Source organism: Schistocerca cancellata, chromosome 2, assembly GCF_023864275.1.
Source record: "Schistocerca cancellata isolate TAMUIC-IGC-003103 chromosome 2, iqSchCanc2.1, whole genome shotgun sequence".
Lineage (NCBI taxonomy): Eukaryota > Metazoa > Arthropoda > Insecta > Orthoptera > Acrididae > Schistocerca > Schistocerca cancellata.
The window spans coordinates 583,096,020-583,118,710 of record NC_064627.1 but is presented as its reverse complement, the minus strand read 5'-3'; the positions used below and the strand labels follow the sequence as shown (position 1 = coordinate 583,118,710).

At 39.4% G+C, this 22,691-nt stretch overlaps 1 protein-coding gene across 6 annotated transcripts in view; it reads left to right on the top strand.

The window, feature by feature from the left end:
* LOC126162199 (schwannomin-interacting protein 1 homolog) overlaps window positions 1-22,691 on the top strand; it is a 1,363,715-nt gene that overhangs the window by 702,714 nt on the left and 638,310 nt on the right. For all 6 annotated transcript variants that reach the window (XM_049918537.1, XM_049918536.1, XM_049918533.1 and 3 more), the window contains one exon: window positions 20,274-20,338. In XM_049918537.1, the coding sequence (XP_049774494.1) occupies window positions 20,283-20,338 (56 nt within the window). In that variant the 5' untranslated portion in view covers window positions 20,274-20,282. The remainder of the gene's footprint in view (window positions 1-20,273; window positions 20,339-22,691) is intronic.

Here is a 22,691-nt window from a genome sequence, read left to right as displayed (position 1 = left end):
GTGCTCGACCGTTTCAGTGGAATGAGCTATGTAAGTAGCATACAATACGGGTTAAGAATAAACCAAAGAAAGACGAAAGTAAAGAAGAGCATAAATTAGATTATTGATAAACTTATCATAACTGAGGAACTACAGGGAGACCATCTGCAGCCATTCATGGACTTTAAGTTCCAAACATGTCACCTGGAGAGAATTGTTTGCGATGGTATATTAATAATTTTTACTTATGGACCGTCTGACAGCAACTGAATAAAACACAATTTTAGTGCCATACGCGTTTCGCCTTTATTTTCTGCAAGAAAACCAACAGCCACAGACACAATAATACATTCCACATCCAACCACCCCCACAGCCAGAAACTTGCAGCACTAAGACACATGTTACATAGATTAAACAGAATCCCACTCAGCAAGAGAAACTATGAACAAGAAATGAGTACAATCATACAAATAGCTAGGAACAACGGGTATGACACACATGTGGTACACAAGCTCAATCAAAAAATAAAAACACAAATAAAAAACAAACACAAGCTGAAAACTTACAGACACACTCAACAAACACACACAATGACAACACCACACAGAAAAGAACCAGATGGTACACCATGACATACACACATACACTAACACACAGAGTTGCTAACATCCTAAAGATACAGGGCTTCAAAATATCATATAAGCCTGGGCAAACCCTTCAATCACACCTAAGCCAGCCAGCTACCAAGAGAGACAAATTCCAACAATCAGGAATATATAAACTTGAATGTCAAAGTTTTGATGCAGTATACATAGGCATGACATGCAGGAATTTTCAAACAAGATACAAAGAACATATCAGATGTTGGAAGTATGAAACAAACCATTCCACATTTGCAGAGCATTTAAAACACTACAACCATCATCCTACAAACATGGAACAAGAAATGAAAATAATGAGAATAAGCAACCATGACAAACATCTTATACAAATGCAAGAAAACTTCCACATCCAGAAAGCCATAGCAGAAAACAAACATGTGATAAATGAACAAACACACATCAGCACAGGCTCCCTACTACACTTATTAAAGGAAATGATAACATAAAACAAAAAAAAATAATAACAAAAAAAAAGAAAACTCTTCCCCACATCATCTGGACACACAGCAAATATATATATATATATATATATATATATATATATATATATATATATATATATATATATTTAAATATATATCACACCAAACAACACTCTCCTCACACACACACACACACACACACACACACACACACAAATGCATACACGAACAGACCACAGATACTTCAATAGTTACACTCATAAGTTTGGCAATAACATTCGATCTTTGGCAAAAACGTTTGAAAGTCGGTAACAGAAACCAAAACATTGCTTTAAAACAAGCGTTCAGTGCATAGTGTTGTGGAATGGGGAAAAAACCGCAAATTGGCGTTCATAAGAAGCAGAACAACACCAAAAATGCAACAGGAGCGTAATATGTAGGAAATTGTCCACGCAACCTGTAAGTACAGTTCAAAACATTACTACTTAATAGGAAATACCAACCACCAGAACTGTTTATAACCTATAGGCACAATGACAAAAATGTAAATAAAATAGCTAACATATGTACATATTCCAGGTCACTGATGATGCCTTGCAGAAAATAAAGGCGAAACGCGTATGGCACTAAATTGTGTTTTATTCAGTTGCTGTCAGACGGCTCATAAGTAAAAATTATTAATATACCGTAATATTACACGCAACTGAGGAAGACAGGACTATAAAAGTTGAAGATGTTTGCGATGGGTTTGAAAAACAATGTGGACAGTACGAGCGAATGATTTGGTCACCCAGACTACCCGACATAAACCACATGGAAAATGTATGTGACTTAATACAGAGGTAGTTCGTGCACAAAATTCTGCATCGGCAACACTTTCACAGTTATCGACGGCTACAGAGGCAGCATGGCTCAATATTTCTGCAGGGGACTTCGAACGACTTGTTGAGTCCATGCCACGTCGAGTTATGGCATTACACCAGTCAAGAGGAGTTCTCACAGGATATTAGGAGGTATCCCATGACTTTTGTTATCTCAGTGTGTAAGGAACAAAGTACAACGCTATTAAAATGCTTGGTTTTGTAATAGTATCCTCCTAATACCCGCAACTGTGTGGTTGCTAACAACAATAACATTTCAGACTGCAGACTGTTCGCAGATGGTAGCACACGGTCAATAAATGTTGACACTCCCTGGATGAACGTAAAGAACGTAACTACCTAGACGCTAAAAACAAACAAGAAAATGCAACTGAACTATGTAACTATTTGGCCAGATCAGATTATCTAACGTCAATTGGAAAGAACTCGATATACCGTACGTAATAAACATATTTTATAAAACAGAAGATTATGCTCCGTTTCCAATGTTCCGAATATGGACATATTCTTATTTTTGATACTGTGAATTTATACTGATTACTGAATATGCTCAGGAAAGCCAATGGATAAATGAAAGTTTGGTGTAAGCATTCATAAGGAAGATAGTAAACTAATTCTATGATGCAAGTGTAACATTTATCCTACCACTGACGAATAGCTCACAAACGAGAGACAGGGTGTATAATGTTTACAGAAACAGTCAGTTCTGTGCTATGCACACTGGAAAGAGAGGCGATCTAAATCAGTTTGTTACAAATGTAAGCACACCGAGGTAGGTAGGAAAGAGAGTACAGATATTTCATTGGATATAAAACGAAACTGACAACCTAGTAAGATAGTCCATAGTAATGGACAATATGGCTGCAGCCGATAAAACTACCGTCCGACTATCATATGTATTCCTTATAAACCCTAAGTCTTTATTAAGAAAATGAAGTAGCAGCCTCTCATACATGTCCTCTGTGCACTATTTTAAGAACAGTTGGCGGTGGAAGCCTTAACAACGATATCCGTCTACTGTGTTTATAGCGTTTTTCTTTGGCGGTATACATTTTCACATCAAGGCTTCAGTGAACAGGCAGGAGAATTCATTGGGATATCAACGCTTTATAAACGCGTATCTGTCAATATTGTATTGTATTCTTATTTCCAATTTGCGAAACTGTGGTGGAATATAATATAATACAGAATTACATGATAATTTGTGTAGATTTTTGTATGAACTTATAAAGTACGCCTGTGAATATTTTTGATTTATTTTGTGTATAACATCTCAATGAAACAACTTCCACATGTTCAATAAGCACAGTTTTCAAAAATTCCCCTACAACTTTCAAAGAAAATGGAAAATTGCATGAATATTTCAATACTACTAGATTATAAATAACTTCATGTTACACGACACATCTTAATCTTTAAACAAATACTTCAGAATAAGTATGTCAATCAAGTTCGTGGGTATACAATAAGTTTTAACAAGCATCTTCACGAATTCTTCTGTAATTCTATATATATTCCTCCACAGTTTCGAAAATTTCGTTTAAAAATAAACTATAACTACCACACATAGGCATTTCTGTTATATTGGCGTCACAATGGAGATCATTACTTAACAGCAGAAAGCCGTGGGCTATGAAGCTGTGACTTCGAAATGTACAGTGGCATGTGAAATCGCTATAACCTCAGTACTCGGATTTTATTATTTCTGGTAGTAGTTTTAGTAGTAGTAGTAGTAGTAGTAGAAAAAAGTAGTGTTTCCAAATATTACTTTTAAAAGAGAGCTTTAGAAATTAAGTGGTCATGATTATTTCTTGTTCTTTAGTTCTTCTTAAATTCTCTTCATACGTTCGCTCTGCCCTCTCTTGCGTTTTTGCCATCATTTATTTCATGTTCTGATTCCATGTACTTTCGTTTAGTTATTTTGTTTCATGCTGTTTCTGAACTATTCTCGACTGCTTATGTTATTTTGTTGGAGTCCCACTTCTTTATTATCTTCTTCTGTTTCGATATATTGTCTTCTTTTTTCAGTCACTTGCTGTCTCGAAGATTTACCTTGTGAATCTGTTCTTGTTCATCCTGTAGATGCATCGTTAGAATTTAATTCTTATTTTTATCGTTTCTGTCTGTTTATAGATGTCGTTCGACGGCCTCTTTATCTATACTCCTTAGGAAATACGGGTCCGAATATTTTCCTGTGAATTTTCCTTTCCCGCTTTCCGATCTCTTGCATTGTTGTGTGACTATGAATCACCGAGTTGCTGCAGCGTAGAGTACTTCTGCTAGAAATTGCGTTTTGTAATGCCTTAGTTCGGTATTGTTAGAGGTACATTTTTTTTACCTCAGTGGCGCCACGTGAGTTTATTTGCTTTTTTGCAACTTTGAGATTCTTTCTAAATTCGCTCTTGTTTTCAATTTGAGTGGCTGAATTTTACTGTTACGCTCATATATTTCACTGTCTTAGCTTGCCGTAATAACCACTACGGTTACCATAAATATTGAACGTTATTTGATCCTATTCCTGATATTTGTTGTTGTGATGTCAGCAACGATCCTGCGATTCGTTTGTGCTTTATACACGAACGCAAATGAAGATATTTGCGTTTTATGGAGTTTTGATTCGCAGATATGATCGTTAACCCAGTTCACATCGAAAAACGCTTTATCGACAACGACGTGTGATCTACGCCGATGGTGGCAGCGAAGTACCGCTCACATTTTCGGTTTTTCGTCCTGTGCGTAAAGACGAGGTAACGACTTTACAAAATTTTGACGCCCGTGTGATCAACGAGGCCATTAAGGGGGAGGTTCCTTATCTACATAAATACTGTTGGATAAAAACCCCTTGTTAGAAGCCTGCTCCTGAAACAACGACCTCCTCCTCCTTCCCCCACCCCAACCCCTCCCTCCCTCACTCTCTCTCTCTCTCTCTCTCTCTCTCTCTCTCTCTCTGTGTGTGTGTGTATGTGTGTGTGTGGGGGGGGGGGGGTGTCATGACCTTGTACAGAAAAAAGGATTAGACACTTCCTTCACTTGTAATGTGTGCTACAACTGACAGTGCCTTGAACCAGTCAATCCTCCCGCTTAGGATCTCTGGAATATTCGAAGTTAGGCACGCCTTTTTATGGTAGGTGGCATTTTTTTGCTCTTTCGTTCAGAAAACCTGAGTGCAGTTGGCACGCGCCTTTATGTGGGGCGACGGCAGTTGTTCTGGTTTCTAGTGGAACGTTATTATGCAGTCGAGTTGCACCAAAAAATATGTGAACAGCTTGCAGACATTGATAAAATATGAGTTTTGAAGGTCTCCGAGGAGTGGTAGGAGAACAGTGATTGATTAATCGGTTTATTAGTGGAGCTTGCGCGTAATTACACGGATTTCGGTTGACATATCAGTACTGTCATTCTGAGTAACATCGGTTAATGGGCTACATTATTCTTCGAACAATTATTATAGTGACCGCAAACTGTTACAACGTTATAATTTGATTTGGCAAAGCAATGCAGTCACGGAGAACTTCACTGTGAAAGTAGAACAAAATTTAACTGTTAATCTAAGCATGATTGGTTCTAGTCACTGTTTGTAAACGTATTATTTACGAGTTAAGTAAGCGAAGTAAATCGTAGGAAATGTTTTACTCGCTATACTTTCAAAGCACCCTTTTTCAGTTAACACTGAAGAACTGTAAAACGCAAAGAAAGGAGAAACATTTACATTCTGGACAACACGATACGAAATGTGTTCTCTCTGTTAACCATTCGTTACCCACGTCCGAGCGTCGCGAAGGACACTATTTCAGTTCAGCATCAGCCAAAAATTGCAGGAGGAAGGTTACACACTACAGAATTTTTAGGTTCACACTCGTTCTAATTACAGTAAATCTTTGCTTTATATCCCAACACATCTGTAAGTCACTTTACTGTGAAATTCATTCTACTCTTTATGGTCCATTTTTCCTACAGTTCTCTGCATCTTTTTAGTGCTTTGTCATCCTCATCGACATCGTTGTCGTACCTGTCGCCTCACATTTCACGTAAACGTCTACATCCAGACACCCCAGTAACCACTCTCCCATTTACGTCAGTCTTAGGGAAAGCCCGAGAGAACCATATATTACAATATCTACTGTCAAGACGAGACACAACAACGCAACACCATCTTCACCCAGCAGGCAAATTTATGGTGTACTGCGGAGGGTACTTTGTGTACTATTGTCACTCCCTCCCTCCTCCCTCCTCCCACCACCCACCTCCCATCCAACGCTTGCTACCACCACTATCTCCTTTTCCTGTTTCAGTCGCGGATGGTGCACGGGGAGGACAGCTGCTGTAAGTCTCTGTCACAACCTTTTCGGCAGGTGTACATAGTAGGAATATTAGGTCTATTGGTAGACTCCGATAGCAAAGGTACGCTCTCATAAATGTAACAGTAATACATACCGTGATGCATATGATGCTTAACGCCTCTACTGCGGCGTCTGCTACTGGAGTTAGATGAGCATCTCTGTGACACTTCTGCATTTACTAAACGAACCTGTGACGAAACGCGCTGCTCCTCTTTAGATCTTCCCCATTTCCTCTATTAGTCCTATCTGGTAGGCATCTGTCTGTTTCCTCAGTACAGAGATTTTGACCATCGTTTTCTTGGTCTACCTTAACCTCTCTGTCCTTCACCATCAAGCTACGGATTTTTCTAGATATTCTTTCATGTCCCGTTATGTGGTTTTCTATCTTCGTATTCACGTATTTTTTATTAACAGCATATCCATTGATATCATTAATTACTTCATTCCTAATTAGGTATATTTTTATTCAAAGTATCTCATCTCTTCAACTTGTACGGTGCAGTCATCTTTCATTCTTTTCCTCACCCAGTGCTAGCCTCCATGCAACAGTTAATTTACCACCGAAGTCATAGAATTTAATTTTTGTGTCTTTGTTGCCCCCCATATTGATTGAAGTCTGTGGAGCATTTAGTCTACAGCGTTATCATATTATTACTCGTGTCGTAACTTAAATATTTAAAATATTACTTTTGTTCTATTGTTTTGCTGTTAGTAACTATCATTGATCACATTATTTGTCGTATAAAGGCCGTAACTTTTACCTTGTTGGAGAAAATTTAAAGATTAAATTACGTGCGTACTTGGCTTAGCCGAAGAACTACTAGCAGGAGGTCATCTGTACTTTCTTATATAATCACTTAAGTATTTACAAATGTCAGAGCAATTAGACAGGCGTGTTTATCCAGTTTAATTCCTGGATAATCCTCTTATTTCCATGTTCTAAGGCCATGAAAGTGCGCTTTCATCCTTTTTTTTTATTCGTTTTATTAAGAAATACTTTGAGTCACATAAGCAACGCCCGAAGGAAGAAACTGCGCCTACACGTTGTGATTTATTGTCTTCGGGTTGGGCGACGCAAGCTGCCGATCGGTACAACACGTCTTTTCACTAGATTAAGGTTCGTAATCCGCGTCCGTATTTGTACGGTGACATAAACATTGGCAAGTCTACCTTGAGAAGAACAGTCCGTCTACATGCCTTATCGTTCTGAATCCGGATTTGCAGAATACAACTGTCGTCTACATGAAGTTACTCTATTTGAAGAGTTAGACTGGAATGCATGTAAGGAGTGTGCGTATATTTTGAAACGTCTTACAGACGGTAGACCGGTAACCGTTCGTGTCAACATGTAACGCCGGAAATGCATATCCTCCTATTTCCATCTATTGTACTATTTTTTTTCCTTGCTTTATTACCTCAAGATATGACATTTCTGTCTCTTTGTATATTGTAATTGTTTTACTATTTTTATATTTATGCATTTATGTCGATGTATAATTGGTTTGTTTCGTAAATATTATTTGTATTTTTACGCTGGGTCTTGCCTAGGGAAAACTGCTATCGAACGATTACGTCGATAGGTCGTGTGAAGAATCAAAGTGTGTAGGATCTTTGGTAGTGTTAACTCTGCCGCGTGGAGCGCGGGCTGAGAGAGGGAGTCTGGCGGGAGTAGCGAGTGGAGCAGGTGTGTTGTGTGACGCTCCCGCGAGTTGCCGCGCTTTCGGGGTTTGGCAGCATGTAATTGCGCTCGACTTGCGATGATAGTTTCTGACATGGTGTCGCGGACGGGAAACATTAACTAGCGCACATCAAGAGCCCGTTTCGTCTGGTGACCGTGTCGAGAAGAAGGCGCGCCAACATCCAGCTTCTGCAACAGCGACGGCCGACAATGAGTGACTGTCGCCACCTCCTCGATCGACGGCTTCAAACCTTCAATCAACCATCAAGGAAGACTGGAAGCAAGTAAAGTTTTAGAACTGTATGGCAGACCTCAGCTTTTCAAACTGTACCATTTTCGTAACTATAATAACAGCAACTTAGCATGAACCTTTGTTGCTCATTGTCCCAATTGCATTACCAAGCAGGGTCCCTTCCTTTTCCGAAATGAACCCGAGTGTCGTTGAAATTTAAACGCCAGCACTAAAGTAATATAGCTAATTCTATTTCACTGCTTTAATTTCAAAGTTCAGTTAGCTGGCTACAATATTCAGATTACACAAGCACAAATTAAGAGTGCGAGTTTTGTTATCGTATTTTAGCTTACCTGTGACTGCAGCTCAGCTTGGTACGTACTAAATTTTACTATTGTTAATTGTTCAGAATCATTTAATTCAAGTTCAAAGTTAAATCTCTTATTTCCAAATTGCGTAGATTCAAGTAGTTTTTTGAAATGATTGTTGAGGTAGTCCAAGACTAACCGTATTTTACTGAATTTCGATGTGCTTCAGAAAGAAAGCTCACTATTAACTTCAGTCACTAAATTAACTTTCGATTTTCCGGTTTTATTAATTCTTTGCTAAATTAAGTTAGGGTGTAGCGAAATTTATTACTTCTGACAAACTTTCAGTTTTCACACTACACGTGTCAACCTTCAGTTGCCACGCTTCTAGTGCTAATTATATGTGTAATAACCTTTCTTTTTCAGTTACTATAGTAATTGTCCTTAGGACTGGCGACCGTGATTTCCCCCAAATCTCAAATACCTAATTACCGCTAGTTAATTGTTAACGTAACGGCTGCACATTTACTTTCCTTAGTAACTTTACCCCTTTTCAAAATTAATTTCCACCAGTTTCATTAGCACATTTCCTTTCATTTAGATGTAACCCTTTCCTCCCTCTTTACCGACAGCTTAACTTCGGTGACGATTGCTTTTCTAAAACTCCCATTAGGTACACGCGGTTTCATCTTTCACTGTCATTAAGGTCGGTAAGTGAGGGGGAGGTTACACGTGGCGACCTGGTGACAGGACAATCTTCAGATTTGAGGTTGTTCTGGACACGAATTTTGCATTGTGCAAATCTCATAACAAAGTAATGGTTACGTACAGGCCGTTACGTCAGCGAGAATAAGTAGTGGGAGTAATCCTAATTATATTTGAGATTTGTCATTTATATTGAAAATTATTAAAATGAGTGAAGGCAACAATTGCCAAAATTTGGTAGACTTGGATACGGAACAATCGGTCGAACAGTGGGAAACGCGCACCGCGGTACCCATTGTTCAGGGACAGGCGGCTAGCATGAAAGACGCGACCGCCGAAACGCAACAAAGAGCAGAAATGGAATTCCAAACTTTAGAAAATGTTTCGGAATCGGAAGTGAAAATCAAACCTGAATCCCTTTATGATGAATACGGGGGGACAATTAAAGAGGAAGCCGCTACGGAAGTGGAACCGGTAGTTTCCGGGAATTAAACTGATTTATTGAATGTTTTGATTAACGAAATCAAGAGTCAATCGGCCAAGCTAGACAATCAGAACAAAGCTATTAACGTTGTTAACAACAATGTTGGAGTTGTTAATACAAAAGTTGATAAAATCAAAGAAGATATTGTTGTAATTAATACCGAAATCGGTAATCTTAAACAGGAAATGATAGGCGTTCAGGCGGAAATTGCGAGCATAAATACTCGTTTTGATTCCGAAATTAGCAGAATCGAGAAAAGTGTAGGAGAAGCAGTTGCTCCGATCATCGAGAATAAGGTGACGGAACAAATTCAATTAGTGAAAAAAGAGGATCAACAGAAGGTGGAAACTTTAAAGGCTTTAGTGTCCGAAGTAGACACTAAAGTGAGGGAGCAGGCTAATACCTGCGAAGAGAAAAAGAGGGAAGTGGAAACGCTTGCGACAACCACTTGCCAAGTAATTACGAGAGTGTCGGAATTAGAAAAGAAACTTGACGAAAAACAGAGCTATGTGCCAATCTGTGCACATAGTTCGGAATTGTTGACGAAAGAGGAGCGGTTCGACCCCTTGAAAAAAGGCGGTATACACGCGACGGATTTCATTAAAAATTGTGAAAGAGTTTTACCCAGATCATGGACTAATGAGAGAAAAATTAATGCGGTTATTGATGTGCTGGCTGGTGATGCCAAGCGTTGGGGCTTAAACCTCAACATTACGAACCTGACTTTTGACGAGTTTAAAAATTTGTTTCTGGCTGAATACTGGTCAGAGCAAAAACAGCAAAGTGTCTGGCGCGAATTTGTCGTATCGAGGCCTTTCGATGCGAATTCTCGCGGTTCGATGAGGGAGTTTTGTGAGGGCTGGATCCGCAAGTTGGAATATTTGCGTGATCGCCGCACGGAATCCGAAATAGTCTGGGAACTCTACAAGAAGCTTCCAGATGATACAAAACGCTACGTAGGAAGCAATTACAGGACAATCAATGATTTCCTGGAAAGAGTTGAGGACGAGGACAATTGGCGCAATAATCGCGACAGTGGTAGAGGCCGTGGTAACAACAACGAGTACCACAGCAACCACAACAATGATAACCATGGGAATAATGCATACCGCAGCAATAACAATAATGGTTCGGACCGTAATAACAATCGGTACAATGCAAATAATAACAGGAATGACAGAAACCAGTATCATACTAACGTGATACGGGCTTCACAGAATAGTAATAACGCCAGAGGGTGTGATCAGCCGCTTCAGCAGCATCCGGGGAGCGTATCTGCTGGGACGAGACAGGGAAACCATTAGCCGCGCCGGTGAGGGGCCGAGCGGGCGTGGAGAAATTTTGGCGGCCCAATAACAAGAGAAAACCCAGGTATCGTCGTTATGAAAATTCCGTATGGAATAATCAACGGCGGGAGTGTGTGCCTGTGTTAGGAGAAAAGAGTGCGCCCACAAGTAGTAGATCAGCTGTATACACGGCAGTAGAAAATACATTCGCTGTCAGTGAGAACAATTTAAGTAGTGTTCCGGAAATCGATCATAAAGTGGCAGCTGTAATACCCACAGCGGAACTGGAGATTGAGTTTAATAATGATTCACAGGTGTTGAGAGAAGATCAGATGTCGGATAAAACGTCCGTCATCGAGCGAGGGGATGCAGAGAGGGATGAGGTCTGGTTAAGGCAGTTCGGTCGCTTATACGACGAACTAAGAGATTATAGGGGTCTGTATGGGAGAAGCGTTTATGGGGAGCGCGTGCAGGATTTTCCGCGTCTCGTCCCGCAGGAAGATAGTGTTTGTGAAATGATAGAAAGTTCTGGCCCTAATCGGCAGACTTTACTAGAAATAGCTGATGTTAAGGGGGAGCACGAGCAAGATTCGTCGTGTTTCGTCCCGCAGGAGTTAGATGTTGAAGTAGTAACGGAAAGTTCTGGCCCTAACCGGCAGACCTTACCGAAAGTTTCAGTGGTAGAAGTAACCGACCCATCTGACGCAAACCTCCAGTTTAAACATTGCGAGAGTATTAAGGAGAAAGATTGCGAAAATTTTAGTGATAGCCGGACACGATTGGTAGAAAAGCACATAGATTACAACGTGTATGAGGTTAGAGCTGACATTATACGGTCAGACGATAGCAGTGTGGGTTGCGCAGATCTAGCGGAAGTAATTGCAGAAACTACTGGACACATTCCTCCAGGTAGATTGGCGGATGAGATTAATCTGACCAAAGTGGAATCAACGAAGGTGACGATTAATGAATTGATAGCAAAGCAACACTCACTAGTTGACGAGTTACAGGAAAAGGTTTCGGTATTGGAGGCGAAGCTACAGGCTAAGCCTCAGGACAAACGTGTTGAAATTAAAACTGTATGTGAACAGAGGCTGAAAAAGCCGCCAGATAAGCCGGATTTAGGGTCAAAGCCGGATGGTTTTTTCTGGAATGACCTGGATATAGACGAGGATTTACTGTGGGAAAATAAAGAGACAGCCGAGGACAAGTGTAGACAGATAGTAGTGTCTGTTAATATGCATGACCTACAACTAAACGTGTTGATTGACACCGGTGCAGAATTGAGTGCTGTATCTGGGAAAATATTTGACTTACTGAAAGACAGACCTGGCATCGTAGTTATGCCAGTAGCAGGAGTGAAAATTATCGGTGCTACTGGGAAGGCCAGTAAACCGGTCACAAAACAGATTTTTGTCAACTTCGAGATATGTGGGGCACGATTTGAACAAGAGTTTGTCGTCGTGCCAGACTTGACTACGGAAGTAATTATCGGGTTAGATTGGCTATTAAAGTACCGTGCAGTGATTAATTGCGAGAGCAAAACTTTGACATGTACGTCACAAGATAAAACGATAGTAGTTAGTTTTGACGAGGCAGGAGACGGTGTGCATAAGCAATACCAGCCTATACACATTGTTAACTGGCCGGATGACATTTACGTAGGAATGAATTTGAACTGCCGTAACGTGAGGAATTTCGGCAATGACAAAAGTGTAGAAAGTGAATTGGAAGAGATAATCAAATTCCCTCCACGGATTGACATTAGTATTGGTGTGAAAAAAGATCGTTTGCGAGAAGTAATGAAGCTAAAAGCCGATGCTCGCATACGTCGTCATGACGCTAAAGCGCGTTTTGCTAAGTTTGCAATCGGAGACTTAGTACTTGTAAAAGCTCATGAGAAATCGAGCGGGATAGACAATGAAATCTCTAAATTTAAGTTTGTTTATAATGGACCATATAAAGTCATTGGTATACCTCACACAAATGCTTATTGCTTAGAGTATCCAAGCTCTGGAAAACGATTAGGTATATGGAATATTGTAGACTTGAAGTTGTACCAACCTAGGATCGATTAATACCACACAATGGGTAATTTGTACAGTATGTAAATATAGAGTGTAAGATTTAAGGATGTGCCATGTTACGATGCTTTTGCCTGACCTAGAGGTCATTAAAGAAGTTGTAATTAATAAGTAATTAATTTTGACTAAATGATTTAAGAGTAACTGATTAGTAATCATCTGAAAAATCCAAGCTGCTAGTTTAAGTTTTCAGCTGAGTCACAGTAGATTAAGAAATGTAAATATGATTTTGTAACTTTCTGTAATATTTCATGAATGTGTGTTTTTATTAGTCATTGCCGATGTACTTAGACGCTGTTTTAAGTTTCAGGCTAGTACATGCGTGTGATGATGGACAGTGTTGAGTTATCCACTGTGATAGTATTAAGGGACTCCTTGAGATTACTCGGGAGTGAGTTTTTCCTAAAGAATCTAGTGAAACGGACGTTCTGGAAATGCCGTTACACAGGCGAGTGAGATCAAGCGTGCCACACAGGCGGGCGCAACAATACTTGCGAGGCGAAGCCGCTGTCGGCTCTTGTGCCGCTGTCGGCTCTTGTGCCGCTGTCGGCATTCTTTGTACTCGCGAGTACGGAATGTGGAGTTGCTTTTCTTCCCGGACAGCTGATGTGAAGGATTCTGCTGTCAATATTTATGTTTTGTTTTATCTGCTGTATATTATTTTCTTGTTTAGCGTTAATTGGACATGACGAGAATATTAATTATGAAAAGGTTACATAAAATTGTGTATTCTATGTAATTAATTATTAGTTTGCATATTTTGATATACCTGTTTTTTATGACCCTGTACTCTGATCAATTTTGCAAATAGTATTCCATTTTTTATAGTGTTACGAATTTTAATGATTTTGGAATAGCTAAACAATTTTCTATGTTTTCTATGAATTTTGATATGTTGTCAACCTGTTTTATTTTGTGCAAGATGACAGAGTGGAATAAGATTAGGAGTGTCTCCACTCAATTATTATTGTCTAAAAATTGGTTTATGATTAATTAGACGAATGCTAAATTTTTTTGATGTTTTGAGCATATGCATTTCCGCTGTTTCTTTTTTGGGACATTTTCTGAGTCTGTTTACGTTACACGAACATCCTCAGACAATGTGGGGCACGTGTAACGCCGGAAATGCATATCCTCCTATTTCCATCTATTGTACTATTTTTTTTCCTTGCTTTGTTACCTCAAGATATGACATTTCTGTCTCTTTGTGTATTGTAATTGTTTTACTATTTGTATATTTATGCATTTATGTCGATGTATAATTGGTTTGTTTCGTAAATATTATTTGTATTTTTACGCTGGGTCTTGCCTAGGGAAAACTGCTATCGAACGATTACGTCGATAGGTCGTGTGAAGAATCAAAGTGTGTAGGATCTTTGGTAGTGTTAACTCTGCCGCGTGGAGCGCGGGCTGAGAGAGGGAGTCTGGCGGGAGTAGCGAGTGGAGCAGGTGTGTTGTGTGAAGCTCCCGCGAGTTGCCGCGCTTTCGGGGTTTGGCAGCATGTAATTGCGCTCGACTTGCGATGATAGTTTCTGACATGGTGTCGCGGACGGGAAACATTAACTAGCGCACATCAAGAGCCCGTTTCGTCTGGTGACCGTGTCGAGAAGAAGGCGCGCCAACATCCAGCTTCTGCAACAGCGACGGCCGACAATGAGTGACTGTCGCCACCTCCTCGATCGACGGCTTCAAACCTTCAATCAACCATCAAGGAAGACTGGAAGCAAGTAAAGTTTTAGAACTGTATGGCAGACCTCAGCTTTTCAAACTGTACCATTTTCGTAACTATAATAACAGCAACTTAGCATGAACCTTTGTTGCTCATTGTCCCAATTGCATTACCAAGCAGGGTCCCTTCCTTTTCCGAAATGAACCCGAGTGTCGTTGAAATTTAAACGCCAGCACTAAAGTAATATAGCTAATTCTATTTCACTGCTTTAATTTCAAAGTTCAGTTAGCTGGCTACAATATTCAGATTACACAAGCACAAATTAAGAGTGCGAGTTTTGTTATCGTATTTTAGCTTACCTGTGACTGCAGCTCAGCTTGGTACGTACTAAATTTTACTATTGTTAATTGTTCAGAATCATTTAATTCAAGTTCAAAGTTAAATCTCTTATTTCCAAATTGCGTAGATTCAAGTAGTTTTTTGAAATGATTGTTGAGGTAGTCCAAGACTAACCGTATTTTACTGAATTTCGATGTGCTTCAGAAAGAAAGCTCACTATTAACTTCAGTCACTAAATTAACTTTCGATTTTCCGGTTTTATTAATTCTTTGCTAAATTAAGTCAGGGTGTAGCGAAATTTATTACTTCTGACAAACTTTCAGTTTTCACACTACACGTGTCAACCTTCAGTTGCCACGCTTCTAGTGCTAATTATATGTGTAATAACCTTTCTTTTTCAGTTACTATAGTAATTGTCCTTAGGACTGGCGACCGTGATTTCCCCCAAATCTCAAATACCTAATTACCGCTAGTTAATTGTTAACGTAACGGCTGCACATTTACTTTCCTTAGTAACTTTACCCCTTTTCAAAATTAATTTCCACCAGTTTCATTAGCACATTTCCTTTCATTTAGATGTAACCCTTTCCTCCCTCTTTACCGACAGCTTAACTTCGGTGACGATTGCTTTTCTAAAACTCCCATTAGGTACACGCGGTTTCATCTTTCACTGTCATTAAGGTCGGTAAGTGAGGGGGAGGTTACAAACAATAATCCCGGTCTAACAATACGTCACCGTAGAGTTACCATATTCGTTACCAGTGAAACGCATATTGGTAGGGAAGCATTAATATGCCGTTTGAAAGTTGATCATTGAAACTGTCGTATTCAGCATTGTGTTTCTAATAAGGTAGAGGTTATGCGGGCGCCGCTGAGGAGCGAGGAGTAGTCCGTTGTATGTTCCGTCTTCCACGGATGATAAGGAGTCGTCGACGTCCAGTAATATGATGTAAATACAACACAGTTGAGGAGCTAGTGTTACAAGTGGAACGGGTGACTCGGTTTACCAATACATGTAACGTAGTGTTTGAGTACGGTTTTGAAGATAAATTTGATAGGTGCGCAAAGAAATTTCCGACATTGTGGAGCACGAAATGAAATTATTTCTTAGCGCGTTTTCTGACGTATATATTAATAAAGTTAAAGAATATGTTTATTGGATTCATTTGCGTATAGAACGAATAACAAATCGAGCTAGTAAGAAATTATTTGAAGGGCAACAACCTATTGAGAAGAGCAACATCGCCTTTTTGTGTAAATTAGGTAAATTTTCGCTACAAGAGTCCCACTCTACAGGTTCCCCATTACATAAATTCGCCAGGAAGAATCGGTATATATGGACTATATATTAGAAACCCAATAACCTGTTGAACCTGCTGAAGTTAACAGATGGCCAGATTTATAGAAATTGTGCGTAGTTCAAACTGCACTGCTTCAAGGAAAAAATACGTTTTATTATGGATATGAAACATATAGTTTAGAACCGAAGGAAAGTGACGATTCAACATCTGAAGTTAAGTACTAGTCTTGCATGTCTACAAAAAACTATATAAATATGATCTTTTGTAAGAGAAAACTGAATGTAGCATTCTAAATAAAGTCTTTTGTATCCTAGTTAATGTCTGCATTGGATTTTTTTTTATTCTGAGTGTGAATACCTATGATACTTTCCAGCTGACCTAAAGAGAGCTTTCCTCGCACCTGACGAAGAAAGGATTTAAGACGTTGCTTTTGCCTTCTTCGGGAATAACATAAATTGCTCGACAGCTGTACTTGTGCTGGAGAAACTGTGGTATTACAAATGTGGTCGCCAAGAACTGTTAGGACTCTTTAATGATTGTTGTAGGTATTGCACGTTAATGCCAAATGAAGGTAAATATCATCGGTATTATAAGTGAGACTCTTGCCTCTATGGTATCTTGTCGTTCACCTAGATTAGTTCTTATTTGTTCTGGCCTTTTCTCCCCTGTAGGAATTATTAGATTAGGTTTCGATCGGTCGTATGAAATGCAATGGTTAGCCATTCTCACTCATATAACCTAAAACTATTCCAATCCAAATGATCTCTTTTTAAAATCTATAAAAAATCCATTACTGCCATAATTCATAGGGAGTGTGGTTTCTACGCTGTTACCGAGACGAAGTACCCCTCATATATAACCATATTAGCTTACTAAAAGTTTGAGTAGATACGGACTGTTTTCAGGAGCATAATGTTATTTATTCACTTCATAGTCGTAACATCGAATGGTCACGTCATAGTCATAAGAACAAATGCTGTTTATAATTTGCAACAAAAGAATTGTATCCCGAAATATCATGAAATGTTTCGCAAACTGCAAATTCAGTACCACAACAGCTATACAGTTTACTGGAAACGTATGATAATTTGTGCTGGACCATAAATCGAACCGCGATTTTGTGCTTGTAGCAAGCGGTCGCCTTATCCACTTCGGCTATCCGAACACGCCTCCAGGACCGACTCAGATCTCCATATGTCCCGATGTCTGCTTCCCATAGTGCGTGTATGGTTATGTGATTCCTGCACAAGAAGAGAATTATTAATTTTTCTTATCCGGTTGCCTTGGTTTTGCCATGAAATACATTAGTATAGTGTCTGTATTTGACAGTTTCTGCACAGTTTGAAACATATGTACATGTCTCAAGTAACGCTGCATCGAACTCTACAGACACTGTCAAATACAGACACTGCACTGACGTATTCTGAAATACATTCAAGCATTTCACTTGTGAAGCTAATTTATTTCACTGCTCTCAGAGCTGCTTAGTGTACACACGCTTTTGGGAAATCATCAACAGAGCAAGAGACGGAAACCACAGGTTGTTGCCCCAAAAGATACCTTTTGCGTTGTAAATAAATGTATTTCCAAAAGCCTATAATTCCAAATGATTTAAATCTGAAGTTTTGCAGACAATCGCAATCCTGTCTGGTTCATGCTCATTTGTCAAAATTGTCTTCCAAGTAGTGTAATATCCGTTACGTCCTGATAAGATAGCAGTATGATGCTATGGCAGGCGACATACTCCTAATGAAAAGTTTGTTAAGATCTGAGATTCAAAAACCTTTCAAATATAACTAACATACAGGATGACTCACCTGCCCCTACTAAAGATTTTATGCAACCCACAACGCCTTCAAAATCAACGCGCGAGATTTTCATATTCTCTCGCTCACAACGTGCCAATTATTAGTCCTACAGAAAAAATGAACAGCACCTTGTTGTCGGAAATGCCACGCAGTTAAATTTTGTACTGAGATACGTTTTCGCTGGAGGCTAAGGTTTTCAAGTTATTCAAGAAAAACGCGTTTAAATCCCACTTTTGAACATTTTTCTTGAATAATTAAAGAATTACAACCTCTAGAGAGAACGTACCTCAGTACTAAATGTAGCTACATTAAATTTGCTACAAAAATCTTCTCTTCATTTTTTGTAGGACTAATAGTTTGCATGTAGTAAGAAAGAGAATGTGAAAATCTGCCACATAATATTTGAAGGCGCCGGCCGAAGTGGCCGTGCGGTTAAAGGCGCTGCAGCCTGGAACCGCAAGACCGCTACGGTCGCAGGTTCGAATCCTGCCTCGGGCATGGATGTTTGTTATGTCCTTAGGTTAGTTAGGTTTAACTAGTTCTAAGTTATAGGGGACTAATGACCTCAGCAGTTGAGTCCCATAGTGCTCAGAGCCATTTGAACCATTTTGAGCCAATATTTGAAGGCACTGCATATTACATAAAATCCATGAGTAAGGCAGCTGAGTCATCTCATATATAGACCAAATGATTAATGGATCTGTGACAGCCATGATAGATAATTACCTGAAATTAACGTTATAACGAAGTATAAAGGGCAATAACCACTAAGTTCATTTTTGCTTGAATGAAGTATGGCTATGGGTGCAGGGAAACTGAAGTTCAACTACAAAATAGATCATTTGCAGTAGTATAGGGTGTACTGAAATATTTATTAATTGTGTTTGGTCCTTTTTTAGGTTGGACAAACAGTATAAGATAAAATGAGGATAATAACAGCTCCATTCCTAAATGTGACGGTAAGAAACCTTAATACGAGACGCAATAACAAGGAATCTGTCACATAATAATAATTGTTAGAGAGGAGGTGTAGAAGTTCGACAGTATCCTTCTACTACAGACGTTTGTTGTGCATACTGGGCAGAAATTTTTTAAATCTTCAGTGCAGCGGTTTGGAATTTGGTTGAATGCTTTACAATTACTCTGTATAACTCCGTCAGAGAATTAATTGGTGCTGTAATATGTTTTTTTTCCGGTTCGAGGAAAAATTTTTAGTTGTAGAAGCACGTATACCGACTCCTTAATGAATCCACTAAAAAAAGAAAAGAGCAAAAGTTAAAGTTCCCAATCTCGAGACCCATTTCACCCTATCTAGCGTCGAGAAATTTCTTGAGTTTTCTCTGCACTATAAATGGGCGACAGACTTTCTCCCGAAAATGCGAAGTATGTTTTAAGTCTCAGGATACTGTTCATGTTCCACTATGCTATCTGATCGCTACGTTCCCTAATTTCTAGCAGCCAAACTTTGGCAGAGGAGCAGAAGTTTTCCTCGTCACAGAAAATCAAGTGCAACGGGTAACTTCCAGTCTCTTCTCCTCTCTCAAGGTTGTAACTGCAAAACTGAGTGCTGCTGTCAGTATTTCCTTTATTAAGTGCCTGCAGAAGTTGAACCTTGTTCTCTTTTAGTGTCAAACGTCGACGTAACTTTCTGATTCGGAACACAAAGCTCTCGGCACGCTCATAGTATCGTTTCACGGACTATAAATGAACAACGGTCGAATTCGTCGGCGCTCCTGTTAGCCGTGCGAGAAGGATCCCAACGTATCGCAAGTATCCTTTCTATGAAATTTGCAAGCAGAAAGAGCTGTAGAGCGGAATTTCGACGCAAATTACAATGCACTTCTCAAACGTAACTCACAAACCTTTCCATGTGGCTAGCACACTGTTTTTAACAATACACTACGCCTCAAATCCTGTATTCGCTAGAAGATCTCTTGCCGAACAAATGAAACTTCATTATTCACGAATATTAACATTTTTTGAAGTTGTAGAATTGTGAAATAGGACCATGACCTTAACACACTTATTTTCCATTGTATTATATGTATATCAATATGTCTACCGCAGCTAATGAAATGTCCTCCTATGTTGCAGGAGGCCGCAATGCGCCTGAAGGACGCCGACTGTGCTGGTGTTGTTGCCGAGCCACGTCTGCATATGTGAGTACCTGAACACTAGGGGTGTGTGTGTGTGTGTGTGTGTGTGTGTGTGTGTGTGTGTGTGTTTATCTGCGTGTTTGCTTCTGTGTTTGTTTGTCTGTTGTGCTGTACCCACCGAGGTACCTGCATTGCTGCGAAAGGTGGATATACACTGTACTAGTGACGTCACAAACTTTAAAGCCGGCGTCCACCAGGGCAACTGCCCAAAATATTAGCTTCTGGTGAAACTGTTTTATAAAAAAATTTCACCTCGTTATATATTGATGTACGGTCTAATGACAGTATAAAGTATAAAAGAATCTCAATTCATTCCTGACAGTGTGTCATTCACGAAAACAGTGTAAATTTTATTATTTAGTACAACTGTGCGCGCTCATAACAGAAATTACGAACAAAAATCAATCGTAAACAGTAGTCTGCTAATGTTTTTGGGCATTCAATGTGGTGGGGCCAGCTTGAAAACAATGTACAGCTTAAGTCTGTAGTGCCAATCCCCTTTATTGTACCGCCATGGACATACCAGTCTTTCCATTTCCGAGTGAAAATTACCCCAGAGTTTTCCATAAAAATGGTACGCTATTCATGGTTGTTGACAGCCTTGAACAGTCACCAGAAAACACTTATAAAAAGTCGAGGGACATGGAAAAAGCAGTAACTAAGAAAGGAGCGAGCAGCGGCTGTGTCTTATCCATCATTTCATCAAGTCTCTAGTTAGTGAAAGCAATACAAGAAACCAAGGAGATTCTTTTGGAAAGGCGATTAATGCTCAGGGAGAAGAAATAAAGAGTTCAAAAATTTGCTGATGTAATTCTGTCAGAGAAGGCAAAGGGCTTGGTAGAACAGTTAAACGTCTTAAAAGGAGGTTGTAAAGAAACACGATTAAAAGTAAAAGAAAATTTTCAAATCTTGTAAGATTATGATGAGGGATTTACTATTTGGCAATAAGACCATGAAAGTAGTACACAATGGTTGCTACTTGGATAGTGAAATAACTGACGAAGGCACAACTACAGAAGAAGTAAAATGTAGGCTAGCAATGGAAATTAAGTTTTCTTGCAAAGGAGAAATATGATAACATCTAATATAAACCATTGGGAAACTCCTTCTCTGAAAGCTTTTGTTTGGAATGTAGCTTTATACGGAAATCCAACGTGGACGATAAACAGTACAGAGAAGACTAGAAGCTTGTGAAATGTGCTACAGGATGATGCTAAATTAATGAAGAGGTGGTTGTTGTTGTTTTCAGCCCACACATTTCTCTGCATAACTACAGCAGTCTACTCACTGTTGTCAGTCCTTCCTGTCTCTCTCTAATTTTTGTAACGTAAAGTTTCTTTCGTTACCAAATTAGTAGTTTGTTAATGCCACAGCACGTGCTCTGTCAACTGATTACTTCTTTTATAGTTTGAGCCATAAATCTCTCTTTTTCCTAATTCGATTCAGTACCTTCTCATTAGTTATCTGATGTATCAATATGACATTCAGCAATCTTCTGAATCTTCCATTATCTTCTTGTCTGTATCGTTTGTCGCCAACGCTTCCGAACTGGGGAGAAAAGATAGCTGTTACTACATTTGCTAGATGTATTCTAGTCTCTGGCTTCCTCTACCGTTTTTACCGTCTACAGCTCCCCCTAGTACCATGATGGAAGTTGTCTTAAAGGATGTCCTGTCATCACGTCCCTTCTTCCTATCAGTGTTTTCCACCTGTAATTGCTGATTCTCCTCAGAACCTTCTCATTCCTTACCTTATCGGTCCACCTAATTTTCGAAGTTCACATGTAGCACCACATCTCAAATGTTCTAATCTATTCTGTTCCGGTCTTCTCACACCCCAATCTCACTGTCATAAAATGCTGTGCTCCAAACGTACATTCTTGGAAATATCTTCCTCAAATTAAGACCTATGTTTGATACTAGTACGCTTCTTTTGGTCAGGAATGCCCTTTTAACCAGTGCTAGTCTACCTTTTATGTCCTCCTTGCTCCGTCCGTCATGGGTTGTTTCGCTGCCTAGGTAGCAGAATTACTTAACTTCCTCCACTTCGTGATCACCAATAATAATGTTAAGTTTCTTGCTGGTCTCATTTCTGCTACTTCTCCGTACTTTCATCATTTCTCGATTTACTCTCAATCCACATTCTGTACTCATTAGACCATTCCATCCAACACAGCCTGTAATTTCTCTTCTCTTTCACTGAGGATAGCAAAGTCATCAGTGAATCTTATCAATGCTGTCCTTTCACCTTGTATTTTAATCCTACTCTTGGATCTTTTATTTATTTCTGTCACTTCTTCTTCTACGTGTAGATTGAACAGTGTGGGCGAAAGACTACATCCCTGTCTTACATCCTT